The following is a 14,867-nucleotide window of genomic DNA, read 5'->3' on the forward strand; positions in this document are numbered from 1 at the left end:
AGACTAACTGTGATTCAAGGCCCCAATATACTCACGGTGAAGTTCTTTTTCTTTTTTTTCGCTGAAGTTGGAGATACTTTTGTAGAGATATACAAGCATCCAGACGCCATCCACACTGCTAAGAGCAATGGTTAGATACGTGAATAATACAGTATATTCTGCACGCTTTCCTCTCAGTAGCAAGATAAACACACAACAAAAATCACAGCGGTGAGAAAGCTGTTAAGAAAGCATCTGGTCACAGCGATGTGGATATGTTTGCACAAGCTCTGCAATTCAGCTGCATCATCGACAGATGAGGTCATCAAAATTGAATATTGTATAAGCATTCATTTCATGCGTCATAAGCCCTATTCGGACGGGATTAGTTTTACATGAAGAGGTGGGGTAAAGTAATTATTACCAGAGCTTCTCAGGGATTTGTAGTCCCATCCGAATGTGCCATCTCAGTAATCATTACGGACAATATCAGTAAAGATTACGGTGACTTTTTCTGTAAAAAAATAAAAGTCAGGTTAAATGACCTAATCTCATGAAAAAAAGAAAAAAGAAAAAAGGGAGGCGCTTGAAAAAGCATTCAGTTGCGTTCTAGGCGGTGGGACAAGTCTGTGGCAAACCTCAAGTGTTTTCAGCACAGCATTCAGATCAAAAAGAAGGTCGAAAGCACTTGTTAGAGGCACACAACTTTTAAATTCAATCAGAATTTAATTCATTTAATTGATATATGATAAATATCATGACGGAAGGGAGGTGGCGGCGGTGCGTAAATCGAATTACCTCTCCCACTTCTGGTAGTTTTACTGAGATTTCTTATTTCATGCGAATTGGCCATTAATATTACAGACGCCCTGTGGTAAAGTTGCATTACTCCATCTACCCTTGTAAAACCAATCCCTTCTGAATAGGGCTATGGAAGAGAGGCTCTCAGGAACACACATAAATGTCAGATCCCTTTGATTTTCATGGCAAAAATGTCCCGAGTCCTTCATGTAAAAATCAGTCAACATGCTTTCATAGAAAACCTAGGAAGTTGGGAAAGGCTTCGTTTTTTAAGTTCCGTTACAAGTGGTTCACACATTGGCAATAAAAGAGTGAATAATACTTGAAAATTCGTACATATAGCCCCTTTAATATAATTGTATTATTTACTATTAACATTAATTATTATAAGGAAAGTGATTCATTTATATAAATGTAAAGCTTCAGTCCGTAGTTTTTCCTCTTTGTCGCCATCTCTGTTCGAAATCTGCAATTGCAGTTACGTGGGTTTTGCCTTGGCACGGCACAGCGCGGATGAGTCCAATGTTTTGAGGAGAATGTGCGTCTGTCAGTCACTACGCCGGTGTGGATACTGTCATTCGGAATCACAGATTCTAATTTTTGGAAGTATGACCAACATAAGAATTTTCACCAGAAAATGTCATCTGAACAAGTAACATCCACTTTTGTTCTGACCAACTAAGGAAAAAAAGAATTGCAGTAAATTGTGCTGATTAAATCTAACGGTCGCTTATCATATCACGTCAAACCGTGTAAATTATACTCTGATCTCAAATTGTTAATCTTAACAACATCAGCATTGCGTAACTCCATTTAATGCCCTTCCGATATTTATCCTTATTTTCGCATGGGCCGGTTGCAGTCTCTTTTTTTCTGTAGCCACTCCGAAGTCTGAAGTCTTTTGCATTTTACAACGGGGTGAATCTCCAGTTGTCACTGGTGATTGTCGTTTGAACCTTTCTGGATCCGTTTCATTTCAAGAGCTGTGAGAAAAGACTATAAATCTCCACCTCCAACATCCTCACACATATAGCCTACTAGCCGAGACTCCTTCTTTATGTGTACAGATGTGACGTAATGACGCAAAGACATGCTTGAATTTCCTGCGGAAATCCACAAGTACCACTGGAGTTAAAAACATTATTACAAGCTTACTGTTTTGAATCGAGCTAAGGCAATCAGATAGTTTTGAACACTGGCTAAATGGTACTAGCTCGATTTATTTTGGATAATTTTTAACCCAAAAAAGTTACGTACTGCAGCTTTAATATAAAGTAATTAAATATGAAACATTTTAAGTACCATAGCTCCTTTTTATATTTCACTATAATTCACTATAATCACTATAATTCAGACCAGCAATAAGCTCTAAATTTGATCAGTTTTTAGAAATCACACAGAACAAAACAAAACAGTTAATTATAAGTGAATGTGTTCATTTTGATAGTTTTTCCAGAAACAAACATGCATACAAATGACTTTCAAAATGACAAAAATTAAAACCGACAGTCCAGTACATTAGATCGTTAAATTACTTTATTTCTGATCTCATCATCAAAATTTTTACAAAACATTTTTTTCTGACAATAATATACTCAAAGAAGAGCCACATTTTTGCATTTGGAGCAGGTCTTCACAAAACTGTTTTCAATCTGTGTACAGATGAAAACAAAAGAAAACAACAGAGAAGGGTTATAACAATGCATATTTACATCCCACAGAAAAACAATAACCCATAGCCCGAGACCAGGCAAAGCCAGAGAAACATGATTTTCATGGAAGTTAATGGGCCTGCGGAGGATGAAGTGGAAGGTTAAAACACAGGGAGAGAATACAAATGAGAGACAATATTGCTTTTCATTGTGTTTTTGCCCTATGTAATCCATTAATAGATTGAGTGGGGGGAAATTAATCAGAACCAAAAAGCCAAAATTCTCTTGAATCGTTAGTTTGAGTTGTCCATAAATCATCAAGGCCCAGATCGCTGATATCTACACAATTAGCAGTGATGTCACGGCTTTTTCTACAGCACATATTTCAATTCAAAGGATGGTGTTTGAGGTCTCGGCTGAGCACCGGTTTCTTTCATATAAAGCGGCTCTGCTTTACAAATGGAACAAAACATCCGACTCAAGATGTTATGCTGAGGAACCTTGAACATGCTTGATGGGTTTGCAGACAGCCAGCTTAACAGACGTCATTTTAACAAAAGCGTTTTTTGCTGTTGATACATCAAGCACTCGGGTAACAGTGAAAACAGATACTTTGGAGCTACTGCGACAAGTAGGCCTACTCTATAGCAGCCAAAATACAAAATCAAAAGTGTGCCTGTATCAAATCCTTTTTCCTGCAGATGACACTTAAAAATGATAGACCGACAACTCAAAATCAACATGAAATACATAAAGCAATAGCTTAAGTCATTGTAGAAGAAATACTGAAACTGCCACAAACAAAAGCAAGGCTGTATGGAATGAAAGTACAGTCAACTCAAGAGTTGGAGTGAGTTTTATTCAACAGGATTGCATTATGACCAATTTTATATTAGTAATTTCAGGGGAAATTGCGACTCTGTTCCAAAACCTAGCGTGCGGCCTAAATAAGCAAGATTTTAAGGCATTATTGGCATGTTCGCGACATAAAAGCTGTTCCAAAAGGTATGATTTAAGCTGCCTTCTAAAATCCCTACTTTTAGCTAGTTCAAAGGCATCCCCATACTTTGTGGACAAGGCAATCCCATAATGCATTGTGATGAGCAGTGAGGGAAAACAATCCATTACATAAAATCCTCTAAAAGTCTACTTTGTTATAAACATTTCCATGTGTGCCCCAATCGTATAGTTGGGAACTCTGATTCATTTGAGTGAGTCACTTTAGATTAATTGAAATCTGTCTGACGGAATTGAAAAGTCAGGTTACGATTGATGGCCAGTTGATTGGTGTAGTCTTATCTAGTCAATGTTTTATAATTGGTAGCATCAAGAGAAATTTCAAGTTTTATAGACAATTTTCCCCCAACTTAGTGTGGTATGTGTTTCTATGCTTCCTAAAATATTAGCTTAGCGACATGCTAACACTCACATAAAAAGTGGATTTTTCTATGTAAAGCATTCCAAATAACTCTCTTCTGATGTTTTGTGATGGTTAGGATGCTGTCTATATACAGTAGGTGGTGAGGCACTTGCTAGATTTTGGAACAGATCTTTCTGCCCAATTTCATCCGGCCATTCTGTCCAACATTCAGTTGCTAAACTACGACACTTGATGTTTAGATAGTTTGTGGGCTGAGGCTTTGGTTGAATGTGGCAGATTTAGTAGACAGAGAATAAGTATGGTGACAGGGCCAAGTCAACAATAGCAGCAGATGTTCGCCCCATGGGCCAACCTTCGCACACTGACAACAGCGCTACCTCTCAGCCATGTGCAAGCCTGGAGATAAGCAATGGTTTTTTTCTCCTCCAATTTCTGCACATATGAGCAGATGTATGTGTTGGTGTGTGCATGTTCTATATAGCTCCTTTCACCAAGACTTTTGCCCCAATGTTTACATCTTTCTTTCTTTCTTTCTTTCTTTCTTTCTTTCTTTCTTTCTTTCTTTCTTTCTTTCTTTCTTTCTTTCTTTCTTTCTTTCTTTCTTTCTTTCTTTCTTTCTTTCTTTCTTTCTTTCTCGCAGGCCTCTTCCTGTCCTGGACATTTGCATCAGACATTCATTTGAGAGTCGATGCAGGAGTATAAAAGTCTTCTCTGTTCCTTTAAATCCTACCCTTGAGGGAAAATGTGTTCCCGGGAGACACTGGGACCCACATCACAAGGGGAAAATAAAAGAACAAGACAAAAAAAAAAAAAAAAAAACGGGAGGGGGTAACTCTGTGAAGTTGTGGTTGTATTTTGTTGGAACTCGAATTTAGCTTTTATGTGAATGAACTGTACTGGCCTATTCTTTGTCTGCAAAGTGCTCTCTGAAGTTAAGCGAATTACGCCCACATCCTCAGTGGACTGAGACAAAGTTAATGGAAAATCTGTGTTTAGTGTGTTTGTTTTCTGCAGCTTAACTGCACCTGCGTGGATATTTTCTGTAAATTTTCCAGGAAATGTTTTGCTTTGTAAACATTACTAAACATAGTTTTGATTTAACCCTTGTGTCATATGAAACTGTGCCCACCTATGATCCTTGTGGCAAATTGAAATTTGATTGCACTGAAACCCATTAATAATTCATAAATTCTTGATTAGGGATTAGTCCCATTAAGGAAAATGTGTTTTTTTCTTCTTCTGGTTCTAAAGTGATGGAAAGCATGGACCCATTCTGCATAATCACTGCATAATAAAATGTGCGAGGCACTACATTTTTGAAAGTGCAAAATATTTTGGGCTCAAATATGATTAATAAATTAAATATATACACTACCGTTCAAAAATTGGGGGCATGGAGGTATTTATTTTTTGAGGGAGGTCTCTTTTGCTCACCAAGGCTGCATTTATTTGATAATTCAGTGAAAATACAGTAATATTGTGAAATAGTATTACAATTACAAATAAATGTTTTCTATTTTAAAATGTTGTACTTATTCCTTTGATGTCAAAGCTAAATTTTCATCATTACTCCAGTCTTCACTGTCACATAATCCTTCAGAAATCATTCAAATTTTCTGATTTAATGTTTAAGAAACTTTGTTATAATTATCAATATTGAAAACAGTTGTGCTGCTTAAGATTTTTATGGAAAGCACAATACTTTTATTTATTTATTTTTTGGATTATTTGATGAATAGAAAGTTCAAAAGAACAGCATTTTTAAAAAATAGAAATCTTTTGTCTTTACTGTCAGATTTTTAAGATTGCATTTCTTTGAAAAATATGGTTGCGTATATCAGGTTCTTCACAGGGGCCAAATTTGACAACAGACAGTAGTTTTTTAAATAATTATTTAAATAATAATATTTATAGAAGCAATTTAAAAATGTCAAATTATGTTTGAATAATTGTCACAATGTCACAAAGCTTGATTACCAAAATGCTCCTATTTATAATGTATTGTTTTCACCCAAAAGACAATAGGAGGGTTAGATACTAAAAACGGAAACTACAAAATGTGAAAGACAAGCAAAGAGATGCAGGGGCTTCTTCAGCCTTACGTAAATGACCGTAAAGCAGCAAATTGTCAGAATAATGGGAAGAGACAGTTACATAAGGCTTCATGATTTGGCGACTTTGTAGAGGAGGAGAATCGTTGCTGGGAATGACAGTTTAAGAGCTTATTATCTAGTCAAGGTAACTCATCCAAATAGCTGATTGGATCGGATGCTTTCATACTCATTCCTAGTTTATTTTAAGACAAAAATGATAAAATATTGCAGTTCTGGTCTATAATACATGGAGAAAATTCCAAAACAATCTCATGGCAATTCGTAACTATTGCACATTTTGGCAAATTGGTGGCTAATTCATATGAATTACAACAAACTCATTTAAATGTTTTCATACGATCTGCTTACAGGCATGTACAGGTATGTTTATGGGTGGATTTAGGGGTGGACCTTCATTCTTACTATTTTATTATAATAATCGTACAAATTCATATGAAATCGCCACCTAGTACCATAGTTATATTTTCCTGTGAGATCAGGTTGGAAAATTATCCTTTAGCATTCTAATTCTTCACAATGGCAGTTGCTCAGCTGGTGCATTATATATGTTTTAACTCTTTCCCCGCCATTGACGGAATTTTCCGGCTTTCTGTGTTTTCACTGTTATAAGGTAGGGGGCGCTATGACACAACTTAGGAGTACTGAATCTCCTGATCAAAAGACATGTGAAAAAGAAGCAGAAACAAGTGATAGCATTATGTAATCATATACATATGTAAAATAACGTGATCATCAACATTAAACAGCATATAAATCAAAACTGCCTAATGTTACTAAATGAAATGTCGACCCAGGACTGTGCAAGCATTAGAGGTGTTGATGTACTCGATCTACTCCATCTATGTTTTGATCATCGTTCTGAATCCCATCTGGATGTAGTCTTTGACAAAACACGATTTTCTCAGCTTTTTGCTCAAAATGTAAAGTTTTTTTTACGAAACTTGCCCACATTCAAATGTTGATAAAAAAAGAATGCATGAAACTAGAATAAAACAGAGGGTCTGTTCTTTCTTTTGATATATTGCATGTTCAGATATTAATACAACAAAATATTCTAGGGGCCATGACATTTTTGTGAAAATGATCAAAAACGATGGCAGTGGCTGGTAACATAAAAAAAAAAAAAAAAAAAAAAAAAAAAAACATTAGCGGGGAAAGAGTTAATAATGATATAATAATAAATACGTATATATTTTACATTTCATATCTTCATTTTATATATAAATTAGAACAATTAGAATGACATATTCTAGTTTCCCCTAAACAATAGCCTGACATTGCCTTTTCAAATTCAGGACACAATAAGTCCTATGGATTTTCTGCATCGCTGCCACTGAGCTAATGTCTTGCTGTAAGGAGCGTTTTATGAGGTTGTAAAGTTCTTGCGACTTACTCAGAATTGAAATGCGGTGGGCAGGTAACCCTATTAGCATTTACCTAACAACATCAAGCCTTTACTTGATACATCATGCATGAAGCCTCGGAGCAAAGTACAAGCCACTCTCACTGAACAAGTAGATATTATTTTAATTTGGTCTGGGCTTCTCAAATACAAGCCGAGGAGAAAGAGAGAGGGCTGGTGGTGGATCACAACGGTTAGGGCACATAGCAGAATCAAAGTATACTGTATAAGACGTTAAAATGAGCACTGATATCAATCTTTCAATTCCCAAACTGATGTCAGCAGTGAAGTGATAATACAAATAAAATTAAAATCTATGATGCTAATGAGATGAGGAACCGAATGAGACAGCAGATAGAAAAATATCAATCTTCCAAATGAGGGATCATATTGAGTCTTTCTAGAAGCATTTTTTTTTTTTTTATCAGGATGCGCGTTTAAACAGCTGAGGCTTCTGTCCTTTTCACAAAACTTGTGTCAAAAAAAGCAAAACAATATCTTTCTTTATACTCTCTATTTACAAGATAAACATGTGAAGATAACTGGTGCCGGAGACCATCAGGACACGTTTCAAAATGTCTTTGATCGTCTTGACAGCGTCAGTTCTCTCGAAGAGATTGAGACGTTGAAGTGTGAAATCCGTTTCTTACCTCGCCAGCTCTCCACCACATTTCCTGTGACGTCTTGGTGGAGCTTTGCGTTCGTTTAATCGATCCGTGTCCGTTACAAACATGCCAAAGTAGAGTTCTGAAGGGGCCAAAGTGGTTACCGTGGCCCCTGAGAAGACGGGTGATGATGTCACCACCCGCCGTTGTTCCGGAGGCTTTGAACAGGTTGAAATTTGCAATATCCACAATAACCGTTGGTGAGGTACCATGTCCACATTCATTGTGTGAAGTCCAAACGCACAGGCACACAGGGTGAAAGAAAAAAACAAACAGTTTACAGGCAATAATTCCATATTCTCATGTTATTCAAAAGTCCTTTGAGGGTTAAAAGAAAGAAAAAGCAAACAGAACTTCTACACAATGGCTTGTAATGCCAGAGAGTTTCTTGACCAAAATGCTCTGCTGAACTACAGTGTGTGAACCTGAAAACCGAGTGATGCAGAATCAATGTAATGTTACTATTTGATGACCATAGTAGTCCATTAGACTAGTAATAGTGTAATGTTCAAAGAAAAGCCATACGGGAGCTGAACTCAAACTAAAAATGAACAGGCCCTCGATGACTATGGGAGACCGGAGGTTATTGCAACACATATTCAGCACATGTTTAGTAGAGATCACTTTCTGCCTGAGGAAAAGTGTAATCGTTTCACTTTGTGAGAAATAACATTGATTTTTTGGGGGGGATGTCCTGTATTTTTCTTCTGTTGTCTAAAATTTGATCTTGGAATAAAACAAATCTTTCCAATTGTGTGCATATTTTTCCATTTTAAATAATAAATTACACGAATAATACATTTTTGTAAAAAGCATTTTCCCGCTCTTTGTTTTAAACATAATTCCTGACATCTAAAAGATATATCATCTAAAGATGAAAATGCTTCAGTAATAGTATTACATGTTAGATCAATAATACTATTATTTTGATGTGTGCTCTTATCAGAGATACAGTGGGGTTATTAAAAAAATGTGTTATGTGTTATGATTGCCCCAAGTCACTGTCACAAACCCATAAGACTCTGACAGCTTGTATTAAATTCAATTTAATGATAATATTACTTTTGGCAGATATATACGTTTCTTGCTTCAAAACATGGCATGTAGATTTGTAGTAGAAGTTCGGGTTATAAAGGAAATTTCAGTTACAGTTGTCCGGTCTCCCATATGTCTTGCTGTTTTATCCAATTATAGTAATTTCATCCATGTAGCTGCTTTGTTGAGTGACATCTAGAGTCAGAAAAACTCTTGGTTAACACTCCATGACCTGAGGTGACTGACCACCTCTTTCTGAACTGAAACTTGGTTTATTCAGCTCTTCAATACAACTGGAGGCTCTTATTAGAGGTTCTAGCTTTGTTATTGTCAGATCATTCCCTTAGATAATTAAAAAGCCATTTGAAAATGGGTTAGAAAGATCGTTTTGGTCAGAAACATGTTTTACACAAGTATATGAATGTAAACGCTTCTAGCTAAGCTCCAATTCACACGTTGTTGTGTGCCAAAAAATAAATTCAAGTATGTGGTGGATTGCCAGCATTTCCACCATCAGCTTTTCCATTAAGGTCAATTACTGTCATAGCGTAGCAACAGTTTTGAAGACGACACTCTTCAATGACAGCTGGCTACCTCAATAGTAACACATCCAGTTTAACGCCACCCCCTGGAAGTTGGTCACAACGGCGTGTACAACAGGACAGTGCGCTTGAGATACGTCGCATACTTGTGAAGAAGGCGTTTCTGCCACTGTATGGTAACTCCAGCATGCTATCCGAGTTAGGGATGTCTGCTCCTCCCCCTTAGAATTCTACCTTCTTGAAGCTGAAGTGTGTAATTTTTCTGTTTAACTAGCTAAATGCAGAGAGTATTTAGTAAAAAGTATTTTTACTTGAACAAGCGGTTGATTTAGCAGAAACTTCAAAACATAGTTCCGACCAGCCAACATAGCAACACCAGCTCAACCAATGGTGTAAGTTTGGGGGCGTGGTTTTCTGTTTGCCTGACCAATGGCAGATAAAGAGAGTGTTTAGGAAACCTTTTGGAAAACAGTCATTATTTCTGACACTAGTGGTTGCAGAAATTACACACTTCAGCTTTTAAACTTAAAAAAAACACATACACACTCACAAGCAAACACATACACGATCTAGTTAACAGGTAGCCTTCAAACACAAAGCTTGATGTTTTTTACTCTGCATTTCAGTACTAAATTCTGCAGAATTAAAAATCAGGCAAGATGTCGTCAGCCGTGAACGCAGCCGGCCCACACATTACAGTATGCATTAGACACACTGATTCATTTGATTACATTTTAAAAGGAAACACAAGCTTTATGTACATCTAAGAAGCTTGATCTTTGGTACATGTGCACACTGAAAGACCTTGCCATGTGAGATATCATTTTGAATTTAATGAATGAGTTTTCTTATACTCAAACAGATCTTCCATCTGACATTCTCATGTCTGGACAGATCTGTCTTTTGAATCAAATAATGACAGCATTTATGAGCACTCCCTGGCAACTAAATGAAAATAACAGCGAGAGGCCTTTGAGCTCTGGTGAACATTAATTTGCTTCTTTTCATTCTCTCTTTCTCACACTCTCTCCCTCTTCAAAAAAACTAACAAAAAAAAACAACAAAAAAAAACAACAACCCTTGTTTATTGCACATTCCTATTCATTCTTCACTCAGCATGGGAGAATCACCATTATCTACTCCTCAGAGAAGGCGTCCTAGCGTCGGTGCAGAGCGAGGGCTGAATTAAACCAAAGCCACGTTTAACGTCTCATGCATGTTGCATTGGATTTCAATTTGCCATTGAGCAGAACGGAGACGACAAAACATGTACTGGCCTTTGATTCGGAACAAAGAAAAGATGGAAAGAGACAAATGGAATCCCATTTTCCAGAATACACTACACTCCACAGTAGAAGTGTACCGTATGCCAGATCCTCGTGTCCTCCAGCGACGTCGTTGGGAATGATTTTCACTTCTCTATATTCGCGAGAAACAGTTAGCGCGCAGCAGTGTGCACAGTTTTCAGACGCGCAGCTGCGTTAATGCCAGCAGAATGTGGATCACCACCCAGGCACAGCCTCTTTTGAAATTACCCATCATGCCTTGCTATTCGAGCGGGGCTGTTAGCGTCTAAAAGTGAGGGTGCTGGTGGAACGTTCTGTTGTTGGATAGTTAATGGAGCGTTCTGTGGTGGGGTAGGGGATGCTGGGCCCCTCCATGGGCGCTCTCTGGCTGGGTGGGGAGCAGGGTCCCGAGGTGCCCGTGTTGATGGTGGGCACTGCCGGAAGGGCCACAGTCTGGATGGTGCTCCTCTCGCGGGGGGGAAGCTCCTCCAGCCCCTCCAGGCTTTGGGGGGGACCATCGTAGCTCATGTTGAGCCGCAGGGGTTGATGCGCCTGGCAGTAGTCCACTATGGGCTGCTCGTACCTGTAGAAGGTCAGAGTGCTCATCTGGTGAGGGACCTGTGGGGGGTAAAGTAGAGAGAGTGCAAGAATGAGACAAGTTGAAGAATCTTAATTAGAATAATTAAACCATCAACAGTCATTAAATCGTCATTAAAGGGGTAGTCGTTCAAAAATGAACATTTTGCCATTATTCACTCAGCCTCAAGTCATTTTAGACCCGTATGACTTATTTTCCTCAGTAGGACACAAAATGGGAAATTTTGAAGATTGTACTGGTTGCTCTTTTCCATGCAAATATAATGAAAGGGGACTAGAGATTTCAAACTTTAAAAAAAATATTCAAAAGCACCATGAAATATCAAAAAGTGGTCCATTTGAATAGGCCACCAAAGTGTTTGTGACAAGAATATGTACGTTGTTATCCACTGATAACATTAACCACTACAACTGGAGTCAAAGTTGAACTCAAAAAACAGAATCAGTCTGATGTTTGAAGGAATCATTCAGACTCAAACTGAATTAATAATTCATTGAAAAGATCTGATTCAAAAAAATATATTCACATATCAGTCATTGCTTTACAATAAGGTTCCATTATTTAACATTAGTTAACCACATTAGTTAACATGAACTAATGATGAAAAATAGCATTTCTTAATCTGAATGTTAATTTCAACATTTACTAATGCATAATTAAAATCAAAAGTTTAATCTGTAAATACTATTGGCAACACTTTATTTTAGGGTCAAATTTTTATTATAAACTAGTTGCTGATTATCATGCATATTACTAGGATATTGGCTGTTTACTAGTACTTATAAAGCACATATTAATGCCTTATTCTGCATGACCATCTTCTACATCCCTTAATCCTACCCAATACTAAACTTAACAACTACTTTACAACAATTAATAACCAGTAATTAGGAGTTTATTGAGGCAAAAGTAATAATATGTAGTGAGAACTGGAGCCTTAAACTAAAGTGTGACTATGTTGTTTAATGAACCTGACTTAACATGTAATAAAAATGAACTGTTCTATTTTTTATTAACTAATATTAATAAACATGAATAAATACTGCAACAAATGTATTGCTCATTTTTATTTAATTAGCCTATTTAGCTAATGTTAACTAATAGGACCCTATTGCAAAGTGTTAACAATCATTCAAACTGGAACTGAATTAAAGTTTCATTAAGAAGATCTGAATCAAAAGAATGATTTGTTTATGATTCGAACATTGCTAGTTCTCGTGAAGAATTTGAACAAAATCAATCACTCAGACTGCAATAGCGATTCATTTAAAAGTTCCGATTTGAAAGAATGATTCATTCACGAATCTGACGCACAGTACTTCTTCCATGAAAAATTTTCAATTTTCAAACAACTTACATTTTGCTCTATTTTTATCACAAAAAGCTATTGTATGACTCTGAATATTGCACATGAGTCATACAGTACCACTTTTGACAGACCACTTTTATGGTGCTTTTTGTTGCTTGAGAGTTCCTGTCTTCATTCAATTTATTTTATGAAAAAAACAAACAAAAAACAATCAGGATATTCATCAATATCCATTGATGTCTATCTATTGAACCTACAGTATAGTGTTCCAAGGACAAATGAAAGACATACAGGTTTGGAACGACACGAAGGTAGGTAAATAATGACATTTTTCATTTTTGGGTGAACTCTCTCTTTAATTAGAGTAATTAAACCACCCCCTCACCACAAGAGTCATTAAATAGTCATAAAATATCTCGGATAATGATTCCACCACCAAGAGACATGCACACATTCCAACATCCCTCATTCCCCCATCGTTCTCAGCCCACTCGCGACTTCCTCTTTAAGCTCTGCTTCCGTCTGCATTTAGAAGCTGCCTCGTGGCGCCTCGGTTTCAAAGAGGAACCGCGCTGGTTGGGGTAATAGCTTTTTACACCGAGTGCAAACCCAGCATCTGTCTTGCTTCCCAGTGTGTGTGCTGTGCTCGCTGGTGACTCACTCTGTGTATACACAAGAGGCAGAACACACACGCACACACACACACACAAACCCCCGCATAGGCTTCTGCAGCTATTCCTATGATAAGTGACACAAGCAAATATGCCTTTCCATTTCATGCCGTGACTCTCGGAGAGGCGTTGAGGAGAAACATGCCACATGTGGCTGCCTCATGCGCACTGCAAAAAATATTTTAATTTTACTGGAAAATATGACAACAAATATTACTGATAAAACACTGACTGGTAAATGTCCTTAAAACAAAATAAATGTACATTATTTAAATAAAAATGCATAAATTATAAAAAAATATATATATATATATATTTCTCCATGAACTATGAGTTTATTTTTCCCAAACTCATCGACAAATTATTTCCTTGCATGTTTTGAACAAAACTCAGTGCAGTTTACACTTAAGGAATCAGTGAATGAATAATTATTTTGAGCTGGATCTTTTCAATGAACCAATTTATCCAGTTCATATTGAGCTCAACTCACTGACAACTTAATTTGGTTCTGTTTCTCACACACAACTATCATATAGCGAATGAGTCATGTATTCTATATTTATGGTGATTTTATCATCATTTTTGGAGCTTATAACAGCAACCGTCACTATAAAGTGTCTTCATATGGAAAATAATCTTCGAAATATCTCAAATTTAGTTCCAGATGAGGAAGAAAGTCTTTTTGGAACAGATTTGGAACAACAGCATTATACAGAATATGATTTTTTACGACGTACAGTAACTCTATGCCTCACTACCACAGTGCGATGCATCGTTGAAGAGATCAACTAGCTAGTCACGACTGTTTCCCAAAACCATATTGTCGCAAAGTGGTCGTTCAACCACGTTGGTTTATGACGTCATGCACGTGGTGGAGTAATAACTTATTTTCATGAAACTGTTTGAGATCGAATTAACGCTAGATGTTTTGATATAAATTACAGACATGACATATGAGGACTATTTCTAATTTTTCTCAGTTATTTTGCTTTATTTCCAGATTCAATCATAGGCTCGTTCTTACGTACTAGAGCACGTTCAACGCTTTAAATCTCTTGACAAACTAAAAGATGTAAATTACATTTGTATGCATTCTAAATAAAAGACACAGGTTGTACTGAATGTCTGCTTGCTTATTTCGCTCAAGATAAGGATTTATTAAGTCCACATGTCATGCAATTTAGAAACTATGCTTCTAACCACAGTCGAGAGCTGTCGTTCCAACTACACAACTGTGCGATGCTGTTTGCGAATGTTTGTTGGAACGATGGTTTCGGGAAACGCACCCCTGAGCGTTACTGACAGACTGAGAAGAGAGGTGCTGCAACAATGTAAAATATGTGGAAAATAATGAATTTTTTTAACATTCATTGAAAGCCTGTTCTAGACCCCAAAAACAAAATATAAAGACTTTGAAAAAGTGCTTCATATT

General features: G+C 36.9%; 1 protein-coding gene across 1 annotated transcript in view; it reads right to left on the reverse strand.

Moving 5' to 3' along the window:
- Positions 1–2,295: 2,295 nt before the first annotated feature.
- LOC309489572 (leucine-rich repeat transmembrane neuronal protein 4) overlaps positions 2,296–14,867 on the reverse strand; it is a 109,714-nt gene continuing 97,142 nt past the window's right edge. The window contains exon 3 of the mRNA XM_082158401.1: positions 2,296–11,475. Within this exon, the coding sequence (XP_082014527.1) occupies positions 11,137–11,475 (339 nt within the window). The 3' untranslated portion in view covers positions 2,296–11,136. The remainder of the gene's footprint in view (positions 11,476–14,867) is intronic.

Source organism: Leuciscus leuciscus (assembly GCF_965113295.1).
Source record: "Leuciscus leuciscus genome assembly, chromosome: 24".
Lineage (NCBI taxonomy): Eukaryota > Metazoa > Chordata > Actinopteri > Cypriniformes > Leuciscidae > Leuciscus > Leuciscus leuciscus.